Source organism: Echinops telfairi, unplaced genomic scaffold (genome assembly GCF_000313985.2).
Source record: "Echinops telfairi isolate 266 unplaced genomic scaffold, ASM31398v2 ScPeMD7_4;HRSCAF=17, whole genome shotgun sequence".
In the NCBI taxonomy this organism is placed as follows: Eukaryota; Metazoa; Chordata; class Mammalia; order Afrosoricida; family Tenrecidae; genus Echinops; species Echinops telfairi.
The window spans coordinates 50,077,315-50,094,657 of record NW_022103900.1 but is presented as its reverse complement, the minus strand read 5'-3'; the positions used below and the strand labels follow the sequence as shown (position 1 = coordinate 50,094,657).

The window sequence follows — 17,343 nt, the reverse complement described above, 5'->3', positions numbered from 1 at the left end:
GAGATACAAATAACTTTTGTCAATAACATATAGAATGATTACACGCATAGATATTGCCAGATGGAATGCACTGGAATCATAATCTAAATCTATTAAAAGAGATCATCGAGAAACTTAGTACCATCAGCCAGTCTAGGGAGCAGCTGTGGAATGGAACCTCAGTTTCCCAAATGCAAGTTGAAGTTGAAGCTGAAGAAAATCCAAACAAAACCACAAGAGGCAAAAAACCCACCTTGAGTACATTCCTTCTAGATTTCGAGACCATCTCACAGATAGCGTTGACATTACTCACCGAAGAGCTGAGGAGTTGTGGGATGACATAAAAAACATCGTATATTGAGAAATCAAAAGGTCATTAAAAAGGCAGATTTTTTTTAAAGACAAAAGTAGATATCAAATGAGACTCTGAAATTTTCTCCTGATCACAGCGTGGCTGAAGCCTATGGGAAAAAATGATGAATTAAAAGACCTGAACTTAAAATATCAAAGGGCAGGTAGAAAAGAGAAAGTAAAGTATAATGAAATGTGGAACTACCTTGAGTTAGAAAGACAAGTGAGTACAACACACTCAGAATTTATCCAGGTGAAAGAACTGAAGAAATCCCTCAAGACTCATGTTTCAATGCCGGATGACGTGTGCAAGATATTGAATAATGAAGGAAGTATCCATCTGTTGATCAATTTGTGCTTATTCAAAAGAAAAGTGACCCAAGAGATTGTGAGAATTCTCTAACAATATTATAAGCAAGCAAGTAAAATTTGATGAAAAGTTTTTCAAAAACCGTTGCGACAGAACATCAGCAGGGAAATGACCAGAATTCAAACTCGATTCTAAAGACATGAAACAGTTGACCCAAACCTAACAAATGTGAAGGTGATGCAGGACCAGACAGGGGTGACTGGGTTGGAACTGACTCCATGGCAGGTGACAGGCACAAGGGGGTCCTGAATGGTTTCAAAGCAGGAGAGAGGTGCACGTGTCAGGTTGTATCCTCTCACCACACTTATTCAATCTGGATGCGAGTAAAGAATACAAGAGTCTTTACTAGATGATGAAGAATGTGACCTTAGTATCAGAGGAAGATTTACGAACACATTTTGATACGCAGAGGACACGATTTTGTTTGCAGAAAGCGAAGAGGACTTGAAGCACTCACGGAGGACAGTCACAGACTCCAAGCTTCAGCGTGGATTATACCTCAATTGAAAGAAAACAAAAATTCTCAGAACAGATCAATGGAGAACACCATACATAGAGAAAATGTTAATCATCAGAGACTTTATTTTACTTGGATCCATGATCCATGTTCATGGGAGTAGAAGTTAAGAAATCAAATGACATACTACACTGGGCAAATCTGCTACAAAAGGCCTGTGTGGAGAGTTAAAAAGTAGAGATGTCATCGTGAGAACTAACATGCACATGGCCTGAGTCATGGTGTTGTCAACTGCTTCATGCCCACGTGACAGCGAGACAATGAGCCGGGAAGACAGAAGAATTGGTGATTTGGGATGATGGTGCTGGTGAAGAACATTGAAAATATTATTGATTGCCAGAAGAATGAAGGGATATATTTTGGAAGAAATACGGCTAGGTTACTTCTTGGAAGCGAGAATGGCAAAACTTTGTCTCAAGTACTTTGGGTATCTTAGAAGATGGTCAGCCGAAGAGAGGAAGACTCTCAAGAAGATGAATTGACTTCTCGTAGCTGCTCCCTGAACTCAAACATCGGGTAAGATTGCGAGGAGAAGGGCATGGGATTGGGCGGTGTTGCGTTCTGTGGCATTGATTCAGAAAAAAGAATGTTGGTAATCATAAAGATGGTGAACTTTTGACCTCTCCTTGACCTGAGTGCGAATATCTGCAACATTTCCCAGATCATATGCCGGCCACAGGAGTGAAGTCTTTATTGCAAACCACACAACAATAATTGATGCATTCGAATAATGGTGTTGGCAAACCACGAACTGCCAGAAGAACAAATAGGTCTATCTTGGAGGAGTACATTCAGGGTGGTCCTTGGAAGCAACGTAGGTGACACTTTGTCTCATACATTTGGGCGTGCTATCAGGAGGAACCAGTTCCTGGAAAAAGACCTGGTTCTTGATAAAATAGAAGGTCAGAAAACACATGGGGAAGACTCTCAGTGGGATGGATTGACACAGTGGCTACCACTGTGGGCTGAAATACAGCAACCATTGTGGAGACAGAGCTGCAGGGCTGGGCAGTGTTTCCCTTTGTTGTACATTCATTGCTATCAGTCAGAATTGCCTGGCTTGTACACTTACAAACAAGAATTGCCTTAAAATAATGCAAATGTCATATCTTATAGTCCCCTAACAATGCGTGGACTTTATAAGAATACAATCAGGATGTTGGCAGGGCTGTTCTTCTGAAGTGTCTAGAGGGACTCCTTCCTCTCTCCGCTGCCCCCTTCTCCTCTCTGCTGTTTGCTCTTACAATTTCTAGAAGCGGCCTTTATTTTAGTTTAAACATTTTATCATTTTTTAAAAAGCATTTTCTTGTAAATTTGGTGAAGGTTTACAGAGTAGCTCAGGCATTTTAATTCCACAATTCATATCTATTTTATTTCATCTCACTTGCTGCAGTCCCCGCCAATGTTCCGTTACTTTTCCTTCCTCCTCCCTGTGGTTTCTATTTCCAATTCTCCTGCTTTCCTAACTCTTTTAAACGTGGTTCTTGGGTAGAATGCTGCCCGAATGATGCTAAATGTTTGATTATGTTAAGGTGTGAGTACTTGAGCACCTCGCTACCTCACTAGTATTGCTGTTCCCCATACAACCCTGTCTCTGTTTGGTTAACATAGGAGCCACATAGGCGTATTCACTTCCAGACCCGAAGGTTAGCTATGGGCCGTTTGTAGATGACCAGGAAACCTAGTTAGTGTTATAATTTCCAGATTTGTTCTAGATTTTTCTTCTACTCCATCCAGGTGTCTCTAGTGGTGGCCCCGTCAGGGTAGTTGGTAGTGGGAACGGGGCATCAGCTAACTCTTCTGGTCTCAGGGTTGTGGAGACTGATGTTTGAGGGGCCCCTCAGGACACTGGACTAATTGTTTCCACACGTGTGTGGGTTTGTGTCACTCTTCTTCCCCTTGGACACGAGAGACCCGTAGTTGAATCTCAGATGACTGTTGAAGACACCACTTAGCACTCACCAAAGTAGGGTATGTTGTTCTTGTTCTTGTTGGTCCTCCTCATAGGGACCCTAATGCTCAACAAAGTGAAACACTGCCTCACCCTGTGCTCCTGTTTGATCTGGTGGATGCAGCCACTGTGTCTGTCGCTCTCCTCGAAGGGCTTCCTCTTTCCGCCGACCCTCGACTTTACCAAGTGATGTCCTTTTCCAGGGACTGGGCTCTCCTGACAACATGCTCATGAGATGACGTCTAGCCATCCTTGACGCTAAGGAGCATACAGAATATGTGTCGATTCTGTTATGCCATTGACCTTGATGTACCGAAGGCTGTGCTCATAATCCCTTAGGACCAGTGACTCTTTCCCTGAACATGTGTGGTTAGGACTATGCGCTTGCAGGTTATATGCTTCACCACATTCACAAATATATTTGCAGCAAAGGTAAATGCACATAGACAAATATCCTCTCTCATACACATAGGTTACACATATATGTCACATATACATATATATATATAAATATATTGTATGTGTGTGTGCGTGTGTGTGTGTGTGTGTGTGTGTATGTAGTTTCATTCCCGCAGCCCCCACCCCACCCCATACACCTATTCGTTTTGCATGCCAATTCATGCACCTGACTGCTCTAGAGCATCTGCTGGTAGATTATCTCATTTATCTCAATCCCTTCGCTAGTTCATCACTTTTCCCACTTCTTCCCTGCGTTTCCTGTTACCATGACTCCTGCTTCCCAATGCTTTTAACCTTTCCCCATGGTACGCTGCTGCTAGGTGGGGTAAAGGGTGAGTGAAAAAGAGGAAGGCCCTCCAGGGGTGGATTGACACAATGTTTGCCACAAGGAGTCCAGACAGCAACAAGTGAGGATGGTGCCAGCTTGCGCCATGCTTCCTTCTTTTGTACATTGGGGGCTATGAATGTGACCCAGCTCAGTGACCCCTAGCACCAACACCAACACTGGGAGATCTGTTATTTACGTCTCATATGGTTGCGATGATTCAAAATTGAGGACATAGCACTTTTTGTTGCGGGGTGGGGGGAGGTGGCTGGGTGGAAAGTTTAGAAGCTGCCTTTATTCCTTGTTTTCCCATTTATTTCCAATTTTCCATTTCAAAGCCAGCAGGGTGACATTTTCACATTCCTCTCTGACTTTGATCATCACACTCTTTCCCTTTAGAGGACCCTTGTGAATACCCTGAGCCCACCAGGAAAATCCAGGATAATCTTTCCATCTCAAGCAAGATCTTTAGCTTAAAATCATATCTCTTGAATTGCTTTCACCATATATTATAAGGTAGTATTCATGGGCTGGGGATTAGGGTATGGGGACCTTTGGGATATCACTAATCTACATATCACAAGATGGAGATACATCACCGTCATAATAAGGGAGCATCCATCCATTTCTTCAGTTTCAAGACTTTTATTCGGTCTCAAGTCTTCCTGTTGCCATCACGTCAGTGCCATTCAGAGAGTGCCCCAGGTTGTGCATCTTTATGAAGACAGACTGGCACATCTTTCTCCTCTGGAGTAGCTCAGGCGTTCACCCCACCACCCCTCGCCCCCAATTGGGTGCCATCCCCGGGCTTCACAATTGTGCCACTAGGGTTCCTTTTATTTCAGGAATGAATATTGAATTTTGCCAAAGTGTTTCATTGTCTTTGGAGGTAATCATTTTATTTTCTCCTTTAACATATTAATATGGTATCAATACATTTGCTAACATACTTTCAGACATCTTATTTGTACTTGTATCACTTTCTGCTAGTTATTATCTTTCAAGTTGATATGTCATTTTTCCAATTGCATCATAAAAATGACGTGGAGATTTCCCTTTATCTCTTATGTTCGATACCAGTGTTTCCCATGGTGGGGGAATGATACCACCTCTTGGGGGTGTTAGCACACTCCAGGGTGCCTACAAAAGCAGACACTGAAATTTTACCCTGGATTACGGTCTACTGTACCAAATTTTAAAATTTGGGGCTGAGTAAAAAATTTTTTCTGAAAAGGGATGGTAGGAAATTAAGTTTGAGAACCTGTGTTCTACACAGTAAGCATAATGCTAAGATTATCTTATCAATAGAGATTTTAAAAAGTTCCTCTGAGAAAGCACCTGGACCTGGTGCTTTGTTGTGAGATAGATGTTTAGGGGAAATTGTTCTCTAACCTTTTCTTTGGAGACTGGCCTGTGTATGCATACCACTTCTACTGGGGTTTGTTTGATAACTGCTATCCTTTAAGAAAATAACCATTTCTTATATAGTTTAATTTGCATAAATAAGCATCCTGTATTCAGAGTTATTTACTCCTTGTAATTCCTTATTTTTATATATTTGTGATTAGCTTGTGATTTTTCTATTCTGTTGACTTGAAGAAAACCAAGATTTGAATTTAACTTTTATCTGCTGTTTTTATGTTCTCCACTAATTTATTTTTTTCATGTTGAATAAATTTCTTTTCAATTTACTTTTGCTTTTTTTCTAAATTTTGAGTGTTTTACTAATTTACTCTTTTCTGTTATGTCTATTTTTCCTCACTTGTCATGATTAAACTTATCATATTCTCCCTCTTTCTTTCTTGCTTATTATCTGTCTGTTTTAGGTGGATCATTTATATTTTCTCTGCACATATACTGCTTTCACATTATTCTACTCAAGACCCTACTGTTATTTTAGTCTCCAGTTTGAAATGACTTATATGAAATGCTTAACTTTTATAATTTTTTCCAAAGATGAGTTCGAGTTATCTAATGGTTGGGTGAAGCTGAAGTACTAGTAGATTCTTTAGAATCGCCGCTGTGTGCCGCATTTTGTAAGTTTGTCCATTCAAAACGGTTTGAAGAGCAGTGTAATGAGAGAGAGTGTTCTTGTGCCGGCACTTTCTTTACGTTTCTTGAAAATGCTACCTCACAGAATCCTGGGTTTGCTGCTTTTGAGACGTTTGCTGCCAGTTTAACGGTTATAATTTGAACATCATTTCATATTTTTACCTAAAATATTATGATGTTTTCCTTTTTCTGTAAACATGTACTAGGTTGGCTTCTATATGTTTTTGCATTTCCTTTTTGGGTCAGTGTTGTATTTGTTGGGTCCTTTCACTATAGGCAGGTATTATTTTATTTTTGTAGTTTTAAAATACTCTATCTGAAAATGCTGTTTAGTGGCTTTCATCAAGGTCATCCGTTATATTTATATTGGACAACCTTGCCTACTTCCTATGGTGTCTATTTTCTCTGACCCATCTCATGTTTTCCTCTATCATTTTCTTTCTTTCTTTTCTACTGCCTTTCAATATCATTTACCGAGATTTCATGTTAATCTATTTTCTTGCATTTTGTAATAATCATTTCTCATGTGATTTTTTTTATTTTTCCTGAGTTCTATCAGCTCTCCTTTCATTTATTTTTGTTTTTATTTTCCATTTCTCTTCTTTATTTTTTCATTTTAGTCTCATGTTCCCCCCCCACCCCCCACCCCCACCATATTTCTAATTTCTTTTGGAGGACAGCTACTGCGGTCTTGAGTGTTGTTTTCCTTTTTCTTTCAACTTTATGGTTGGTTGGTTGTGGGTTATTTTTTTCTTCAGCATTAAATTTACATTTTCTGCTGTTTCACTGTAGTTTTGTGTAGTCATGGTCTGCTTTATTCCTATTCTTACTCTTTTAAAAACTCAAGCTCCCATTGCATGAATATTCAATTTTTAATTCCTTCCCTCTTATTCTGTTTGATTTATAGATGTTGTTGGTGATGATAATGGTGAAAGATTATGCCACTTTTTATTCTTCCATTTCTACAGGATCTTTAATATCCTTTCTCGATTTCTTATTTCCCTTCACTGCTTCATCTCAAAGAGTCATCAGCCATTCTGTCCACAGATGACTATCCACCAAGGATCTGCTTTCTGTGATTGCCTCCTCTAGCCCCACACCTTTTCAAGGGCTTTCTCTATGCTGTTAACAATTCAATTTGGATTTGTACTTTGCAAAGAAAGTATTTTCTCTTTCTGGAAATGACTTTCCCAATACTTTAGTGTAGTCTTTTACTCCTATCTTTCTCATGGAATCTCTTAGAACTTCCATCCCCTGATTTCTGCACCCAGTAGGTTGCATTAGTAAGTGGTCATCAAAGTTCTTTTCGTAATGATACATAATTTGAAAGTTGTATGTGTGTGGGTGCATGTGTATGTGATCTCTGTATTCAGTGATGGTGATGGCAAGGAGAATGTGTGGTTTTATTTGCTCTCTTTGTTCATGTTTTGATTTGGGAGAATCTTGGGTCAGAGTTGATGTCAGGCAACTACCAATGATCTTCTAATCTGGAATTTAGAGTAAGTTTTCCTTATAAGACACATTTGATAGAACAACAAAATGCTATTGTGGGGATTAGCTGTGGATATAGTTTAAGTCTATTCAACAGGGAAATTTGATTTAGTTAGGCAATTCTATAATTAATTTTGTTACATGTTGTGTTATTCTGGGTAGACTAGAGAAACATTCATAGGCACTCTTGTGTATATGAAAGAGTTTTATAGACAAGAGGAATTGAACATTGAGAAAACATCCCAGCCAAATCCAGATCAAGTTCATAAGTTCAATATTAGCCCATATATTCAGTACCAATCTACAAAGTCCTCTTCTGATTCAAAAACCACCTGCAATAACACCCAATGCAGGATGATCACAGACCAGAGGGTAGAACGTCTTTGGATCCAGTGGTATTGTAAGCATCTCAGCACTGGCAGGGGTTCCCTTGTGGCTTTTCCAGTTCCCAGGGCAGCATCAGAGTAGGTCCATGTGGTTTCTCCTCAGGGATGTCTCACAGGGAGTCAGGCTTGTCAATAGAGTGTCTCCCAGGGAGTGAGCAGAGAGTCTGTCTCCCCCTCCAAGGAGGAAATTAAGGAATTCCAGAATTTGTAGGGGAAGGCCATGCCCACACAGAGGCCTCATTGGCTGTATCCTGATCGACAGCCTAGATTCCACCCCTACACTCTTTATCCTCCAATTGACACCAGCTTATGTAACTACCACATGTGCCCATAAGTGGATCACTTAAATTCTCTGACTCTCAGTTTCCTTCTCTCTAAAATGAGAGCAATGACTTACACCTTGATGCGTCTCAGTAAACTAAAAATGTTAAATTTTAAAATACTCTTCCAAACATTTATAAAACTCTGTTTATTCAGATGACTTTGCTGACATGTATATGAAAGTAGATATTTGTGCTCATTTCTTGGCCTCATTTTCTACAGCAGGCATTTTACATAAACCTTGGCTATAGACATTTTCCCATCTTCAAGTTATTATTCTCATCATTTCCCCTCAGAGAATCTCATTAGTTTGACTTGTAGAAAAACACTACTAGCTTGGATTAAAAATTATTAAAGAAATAGCATACATTTCAACTGATTTCTATTCTCTTTTCAGACTATCACAGTTCTGGCCCATTTCTCTTCATTTCTCCATTTAAATTTTATTCCTTGGTGTTATTTTCATTGCAAAATTGCAATCATTCTCTCAGAATATGTAAGCTCCAGAGGCAACGGCTCCCTTGTTATTGTTATAATTTGGGTAAACTGCTGCCATATGGATAACAGTGCTTTAGCTAAATAATTGGAATAAATAGGCTTTTAAGTGGTTTCAATATTTTATTAGGATTTCATAAAGTGGTTTCATAGTTTGCTGAAATTACATCACTATAAAAACAAAATATTTAACTGTAGCAGATATATTTAGAATTAGTAAATTCTATAGACAAGTATGACATGATTTATAATAAAAATAATAGGAATATATTCCCAACTGGGTCAATAACGACTAAATTTTAAAATTACTTCTAGTCAGTATTTTATTTTTTTATAGAGAGAGTAGATTTAAATCTCTACAGGTAAGATGATTTATAGATTGAATCATTATAGAACATTAGCAAAGCTTTGTGTCAAATACGTTTTCAGGTTTCTGGATAAACATGACAAAATGAACACAATCATATATTTCTAATGTATTCTAGTCTACCAATTAGCTGACAGTAGAGGTATAGAAAAAGTATACACTGTCAAAGACAGATATAATGGGAAAGAATGTTCCAGAAATTTTAGGATTTAGGAAGCAGATGATTATACAGTCATTTACCTAGCTGAGTGGAGAAAACCGAAAGCTACCCTGTTAGAAGCAAGTCAATGTGCGTGGTACAACTCTATCAGACACAAAGCTACACATTGGTCATTTACTTTTGCCTATTTGCTGGCACATAGATATATATTTCACTGCCTTTTCTGCGATTTTGATTGAGTCATTTGACCAATAAAATGTGGCCATGTGTGAACTGAGTTGTGTCAACTTGGGCCATAATAGAGCCCTCCCTGTGGTTTGCTTTGTTTTGTTTTTCCCTGCAGGTGAACTTAGAAGTCACATTTCTAGATGGGGAATCGATACAGCAGGTGGGAGCAGCCAGGGTCCTTCAGTCCTCTGAAGGACTCACCGCAGTGTCCTCCAGGAAGGCTGAATAACTTGCATCCAACTTATGGAAAAGAGAATGGGCGCTCATAGTGGGAAACCATTATGAGCTGATCACCTGCTCTACGGGACATGACAACCGTGGGTGTGAGCAAGAGCATTTCATCATTTCTTTTATGTAGATACTATAATTGATCAATAATTCATAGATTAACATCATATGAATTTATTGTTATGCAGTATTTAGAAGCCAAATCTTTTTGATGCACAATCTAGTGCTGCAATTAAAACAAACAAAAATGTACTATCAAAACAAAACACAACAAAAAATGAACAACAAAACTCAACAAACTGGTTTGTGATCTGCTCAGCCTTGGTGGCGTAGTGGAGCTGAGCTGGGCTGCAAACAGCAAGGTCAGCAATTTGAAACCACCAGGTGCTCAGCAGGAGGAAGGTGAGCTTCCTACTCTGGCAGTCTCAGAAACCCATAGGGGCCGTTCCAGCTATGCTATAGGCTCTCTATGAATTGCAATCAGCCCGATGCCGGTGAATAATAGCAACCTAATGCGGGACCGAGTGCAACTGCCTCATAGGGTTTTCATGGCTTCATTTTTAAGGAAGCAGATTGCCCAGCCCCCCTGTGTGGATTCATATCTCCAAATGCTCATTCATTCCCACTGATCTCATTTTACCATGACCCGATGGTTACTTTTAACCAAGGAGATGAGTTAGTGAAAAGCCATTCACTAAAAGTAGGTATGTATATTAATAAGGGGCACATAAGCCCTTGGTTGGCCAGGAAAACAAGAAATGGAAGCCCTTTTCCAAACTGTAAAAGCCTTGATGATTCTCTGAAACTCATTGCCAATGTCCTTACTCTTCAACGCTTATTGTTCTTTGTCCTGGTCCAGCAGGACCCCTGATGTTGGAAGGATGACCACTGTGAAGTGAAAACTGCTTATTCCAATGAACTGAACCACAACTGCACCTACAGATGGCAGGGCGTCATTTAAAGGGGGGGGGGAGCCCATTTTATAAATTGAACCATCTTTCCAAAAACATACACAAATTAGGGAATTTTAAATAAGTTTTAAAACATCTACAGAAGTGGCCTCTCATCTTACCTCCACATGGCGAATGGCAGTACTGATACACTCTGCATTAGGTGGTAAGAGGTCTCTCCACAGTGTTTTGGGTGCTAGGCTCCCCAATAAAACATTGGAATGGGTGTTGACAATAAGATCTGAATTGGCTTTTTCTTGATTGTTTTTTATTTGGAAGAGGTTAATAGGATCTGAATGTATATTTATAATAACAAAATTAGACTCTAGATTTTCCTTCTATTACACTTTTTTCTATGCAAGTAAGAGTACTCAATGGGAAGGATCAGTTTGAACATTTTATTAAATATTGCTCACTAATAAGGACAAGGATGTGTGTATTGTAATTCTCCTCTGCAAATCACCTTTCATGATATATTTATCTGAGAAATTTCTCTTACCTCCAGAAATCTGGAAACAATTTTAGTGTTCTCTCTCTTTTAAAGTATTCCCACCAAATCCTGACCATAGCTTTGGCTTTGGTACACCAGACTTGGCTTTATGTGGAAGTCAGTAACTGAACATCGGCCCTTTTTGTTTGTTTGTATTCCTGTCAGAATTATCTTTGATTTCCTCCAAAGTAATGGATGCCTTGGACTAAATGGGAGAAAGACTAGCAACAAGGATGTAAGACAAACAGAAGCACACCAAGTGGTAGTAGAACACTTATACTCCTTAAGCGAGTCTATCAGATTTTCTTTACTTAAGGTCATTTAGTGCTCAGAATGAAAGCTTAACTCCTTGCCTTATAACATGGAGACTTCGCAGAACTGCTGGTTGGAGAGGGGTGTTGAGCGTTGGAGGGCTTAGTGGACGTGGAGGGTCTAAAGCGGCATTGGTCGGTTTCAGTAGTGTCAATACTCCCCCTTGACCACAGTTAGAGTGGTGGTGGTTATGGACTAAGCATTGGACTGCTAACCACAAAGTCTGTGGTTTAATATCCACCTGCTGTTCCATGAGAGAGAGGCGAGGCTGCCTGCTGTCCTAAGAATTACAGTCTCTGAACCCCTGCAGAGTTTCTCTATGAGTCAGAATCAACTTAATGACAATGGGTTTAGTTTTGGTGTTGATCCATGTTAAGCTACTAACATGAACTCACCTAGGTCACTATGAGTCTGAATCAATTCTGTCTCACTAAGTTGAGTTGTTTTGTTGTTGTTGTTGTTGTTTTTTAACATGAAGGCGAAGGGCCTGCAGAATTCTTGGTAACTTAATGATTAGCCCTTATAAGCCCATACGTCGGCTCCAGTGAGACAGTGGTTCCTATTTCACAGGGGCTTATATTAAGGTTTTGAAAATGCAATCCCCATGGTTTTGAATAGTCTCCAGTGTGCCTGAGAAGTGCCCATTAGCCTTCTAAAATACAGCCACAATTCCTGGTCTCTGAGATCCCTTGCCTTCCCAGACAGTCCCTCACCGCCTCCTCGGCATTTCTCCTGATCATTAGAAGCACTGCTGTGTTGAACTCATCACATGATCACATATATTTTTATTTCTTTATCGATTTCCCAATTAGACTGTTAGAATTTGACAGTACCGGAATATTGTAGTGGAGAAATTGATGCTCAACCACGGACACTTCAAAGTGTTTGAAAGCATAATCAATACCACATTATTTAAGTGTGGATAAAGTAACACCTGAAAGTTACCTAAATGACTGCCATGGAGTCAATACCAACACAGAGAGGCCCATGGAACAAAGAAGAACTGACCCAGAGGGTCTCAGGGCTTTAATTCCCATGAAAGCAATTTGCCACATCTTTCTCCTGAGCCACTGGTGCTTTCGAACCACGGATCTTCAGTGTAGCCATTGAGTGCTTTAAGCACTGTGCTTTAGCCTAAACTTAGGCTAGGGTTGCCTTATCCATTTGTCCTGGTGTGACATAAGACACAGGACAAATGCGTTCAGCAACCCTAGCCTAAGTTTTCTCACCTGTGAAATGGGTGCACCATTAAGTAAACTCACAAAAATGTCACGAGAAAGTATCTGTGCAGTGCTATATGATGTGTGGAACAGGGACCTCAATCGATACTCCGTAATTATTGGTACTATCATAGGTGAGAGCACCTTGGGCAAAGTACCAGGTGGACCCACCCACCTTGCATGTGCATCCTACTAGAGAGAAACACTTTTATTGTTGCCGATGAAAGAGCATGTACATTCTTAAAATATTACGTTGTTTCTGTTAGGTGCCATCAATCAGGTCCAACTCATAGTGACCCTATGTGCACAGAACACATCACTGCCTGGCCCTGCACCTGCTCACACTAGCTCCCTTGTTTGAGCCAATTGCCGTAGTCACTGTGACAATCCATCTTGTCACGGTCCTTACTCTTTTTGCTGTCCTCCTCTTTACCAACAATTATGTCCTTCTCCCAGGACTTGTTTCTCATAACAACGTGCCCAAAGTATGTAAGATGAAGCCGTGCCATCCTTACCTCTAAGGAGCACTCTTCTTCCAAGACAGACTTTTCTCGTCAGTCTGTCCATGATACTTTCAATATTCTTCTCCAGCCCCATTGTTCAAATGCACCAATTATTCTTTGGTCTTCTTTATGCAATGTCCAACTCTCACATGCATAGGAGGCAATTGAAAATAATCCTAGCTGTGTCAGGGACACTGGAGTCCTCAAAACACACGCCTTGCTTTTCCCCACTTTAAAGTGGTCTCCTGTAGCAGATGTGCCCAGTGTGAAGAGTCTTTTGATCTCTTGACTTTTGCTTCCAGGAGCATTGATAGTGCTCATGATGCAATTGTGCTCAAGATGAAATTCTTGACAACTTCAGTTTTTTTCTCCATTTATGATGTTACCTAGTGGTCCATTTGTGACAATTTTGGTTTTCTGCCATACTGCAGGCTTCAATCCTAAATCTTCATTAGCAAGTGCTTCAAGTCCCCCTCCCTTTCAGCAAGCAAGGTTGTGTATTTGCTTATTTATGTTGTTAATAAGCAATGCTGATACTGTGATCTTCCATATAGTCCAGCTTCTCTGATTATTTGCTCAGCATACAAATGAATACATATGGAGAGAGAATGCCACCCTGAAGCACAGCTCTCCTGAGTTTAAACCACACAAGGTCTCGTTCCTTTGTTCTGTTCACCCGTCTGCCTCCTGATTCAAGTGCAGGTTCGATATGAGCACAGTGAAGTGTCCTGGAATTCCCATTCTTCTCACTGTCCATAGTTTGTTATGAACCACACAGTCGAATACTTTGGCATAGTCAATAAAACACAAGGAAACATCTTTTTGGTATTCTATCTTTGAGCCAAGATCTATCAGACGTCAACCATGATATCCCTTGCTCCATGTCCTCTTCTGAATCTGACCTGAACTTCTGGCAGTTTCCTGTCAATGTACTGCTATAACCATTGGTGGATGATGTTCAACGAAATTTTACTAACATGGGATATTAAGGGTATTATTCTATAATTTGAGCATTCTTTTTGGTCACTTTTCTTTGAATATCTTCCACTCAAGTCTTCCAGATTTCCTGCTGCAGACTGCTTCCATTGCTTCCTCAGCTTGTTGAAACATTTCAATTGGCATTCCATTCCATCATTCCTAGAGCCTTTCTTTTGCTAGTGCTTTAATAACGCCTTCCTTCAGCATCATTGATTGTTGTTCATATGCTACTGTGTTAGGTTGTATTCTCTAGGGAAGCAAAACCAGTGACACTTGTATGTCTTTGTATGTCGAAAGATATTTATATTAAGAAATGGCTCATACAGTTGTAGAAGTAGCCAAATCCAGTCCAGTTCAAGTTAGACTTCTCCTGACTCTTGGAATCTGATGAAATGGAAGCAGAATGATGAAACAGATGTGGCAGGCTGGCAGATGAAAAGGCAAATGAATCCAAAGTCCTATGATGACTCCTAGAATTGGCAGGCAATGTTAACAGGAGATCAAGGGACATGATGCAAGATCCAGCTCCAGCAGAAGTTGAAGGACCAAAAGAGAAATTGACTCGGCTAGGTCTCTTCTCTCTTTCTTATACCAAAAACAAAACAAAATGAAACAAAAACAAAAACAAATGAACAAACACACATCCAGAGAGCATGTCTTCAGATTTGATTGGGCTCCACCCCTTCCTGTACCTGGGAGTGTCTAGTTGATATGATCCTTAACCATCACAGCTACCTCTTGAAATGGTAGAATATCAACTAGTTCTTTTTGGTACAGTGACTCTGTGTATTCTTTCCATTTTCTTTCAATGCCTCCTGAATCATTCAATGTTTGTGTATAGACTATTTTAATAGTCCAAGTTGAGCCTGGACTTTTTTATTTAGTTCTTTCAGTTTAAGATATGCTATGTGTGCTCTTCCTTTTTGGTTTTGTGCCTTTTTTGTCTTTGTACATTTCATTATGATAATAATCTACTTTGTCTTCTTAATGTGCCCTTTGACATTTGCTGTTCAGCTTTTTGACTCCATTATTTCTTCTATTTCCCTTAGCTCCACTAGTTCTTCTACTTCTCTTAGCTACTCTTTGATGAAGAGCAAGTATCAGAGTCTTTTCTGACATCCACTTTTATCTTTTATTTCTTTCCTATCTTTTTTTTTTTTACAACTCAATCAATTGTTTATTGGAATATGACATCACCACGTGCAACAGAATAGTGTTATCTCTATTTCTAGACTTTATGGTCACCCCATAGAATGCATCTTTGGAAAAGAAATATATATATATATAATTTTGTTTCCCTTAATCATAAAGCTCAATCGGGCACAGCGTGTGTAACATTTTCATCGGCCCCCACAGGCCCCCTGCCCTTTGCTGACTACTTATAACATGCTTGGGTCACTTGCAGGAGGAAAACACTGTCGGCATCCATATTTAGCAGCATTTTCAAAACAAAATTTTATGGTCTCGAGTAAAAAAGCTAAACAGTCTGTTAGTCCAGTAATTTCATAGGATCTTATTATTTCATATATGAGCTAGGATCTTTTAATATTGGTGTTTTTTGAAGATTTTCGATGAGACTTTGGAAGCTTTTATTTATTCTCCCCCCCCCCCACAATAAAAGGAGCCATGTCAATGCATGAGAATCCAAGCAGTCGCTTTAGATCCTCTGCATAGTTCAGTTCTTGGAACGGGAAGAGAGCTCTGTGGTCTCCCTGCTCTCAGCTCTTAGAAAAGGAGATTTGAGAGGGACCAAAGCAAAAACAGTCAGTATTCATCTCAGAAGAGATCAAAGAGATGTACAAATAATGCCGCCTAATAAAATTAGTGAAAGCCAAATCATTTCATTCCAGGAGGTCTGCAAAGGGGCGACTCCGTGCAGCATGGATACCGAAAAAAGGTGTCAGTCCAGCCAGAAAAATATGAACGGTGGGCCCATTCACTCCAGACCAGAGAAGCAACCTTTGAGAGCATTTGGCTTCGATCCCACTGTGACCAGCAGAGCACATACCAGGGACAAAGCCTGGGCTGTAGTTGTTGGCATTCTCAGGCCTGCTGGTGCTGTAGTTTCACAGCCTTTGAGGGACAGAGCCAGTGGCCACCACCACCAAGTATGCTACTAGAGCGACAACCTGGCTGGCAAAATTGGCAAGAATTAGATCATACAGCGTTTGAAATTCCATCTGCACCTGATTCTTCACAAAGGGCTTGAGACCTGTGCAAAGGCATCTTCAACGTGGGCAGGTGTGCCTCCTTCAGGAAGGCAAAGGGGGGGCGCCTCGGTTTACTCCTGAGTTTGCATATGCCAGTGCCCCACAGAAACTGGGAAAGACACTGCGAGCTGTAGGGGCGAGCTTCTCATTTGGACATGGCACCAAGACTTCACACACACACTTGAATGAATGAATGATCACCTTTTCCTGGTTCTCCCATCGGGCAGGCTCAGTAGGCTTCTCTGGATTCAATAGATGTGATCTTGTTCGAGAAGAGTGTGTACACATAGGGCCAGATTTTGTTCGTCTCCGTCCCAGAAAATTGGTAGAGCACTCCCTGGCTCTTGTATAGATCAATGACTGGCTTAGCCATATCCTTGTACTGCCTTAGCCTGGCAGCAACTGCTTTGGGTTTATCATCTTCCTGCTGGACCAATGGTTCGCCAGTGATATCATCAATGCCATGTGCGTGAGGTGGGTTGAAGTCCAGGTTATACACCCTTCCACTGGGAGGGTGAACCCAATGCTGGCTGAGACGGTCTTTGAGCGTTTCAAATGGAATGTTCAGTGTGATCACTAGATCCAGCTCACAGATTCTGTCCAGGGCTTCGGCCTGTACTAAAGTCCTAGGGAAACCATCCAGTAGCCAGTGCTGGCCGCTCCTGTTCTCCAGCTCCGACACCATTAGGCGTGTGATCACATGGTCAGGAACCAAAAGACCTTTCCTGATGTACTGCTTTGCCATGTCACCAACCTCCGTGTTTGCCTTGATGTTCTCCCGCAAGAAGTGGCCGCTGGAGAGATGCTGGAGGCCGAAGTTCTGGGCGATCCTCTGGGACACGGTGCCCTTTCCGGAGCCAGGCGGCCCGAGGATGACCGCGCGCAGGAGTTTGGAGGCCATTGACAGCGAGCTTCCAAATGAGCAATTGATTGTCCGTTCCATCGTGGATCCCTGGCCAGTTTCAGCTGCTGATGTTGACCTTCTCCATCATCTCTGCCC

The 17,343-nt window shown here is 40.7% G+C and overlaps 2 protein-coding genes across 2 annotated transcripts in view; one reads left to right on the top strand and one right to left on the bottom strand.

Annotated features, from left to right (window-relative positions):
* Nucleotides 1-17,343, top strand: part of THSD7B (thrombospondin type 1 domain containing 7B) — a 936,033-nt gene that overhangs the window by 217,558 nt on the left and 701,132 nt on the right. The window lies entirely within an intron of this gene.
* On the bottom strand, nucleotides 16,573-17,244 carry LOC101658254 (adenylate kinase 4, mitochondrial). Its single transcript, XM_004703879.2, has one exon. The coding sequence runs from the start codon at nucleotides 17,242-17,244 to the stop codon at nucleotides 16,573-16,575; it is 672 nt and encodes a 223-aa protein (XP_004703936.1).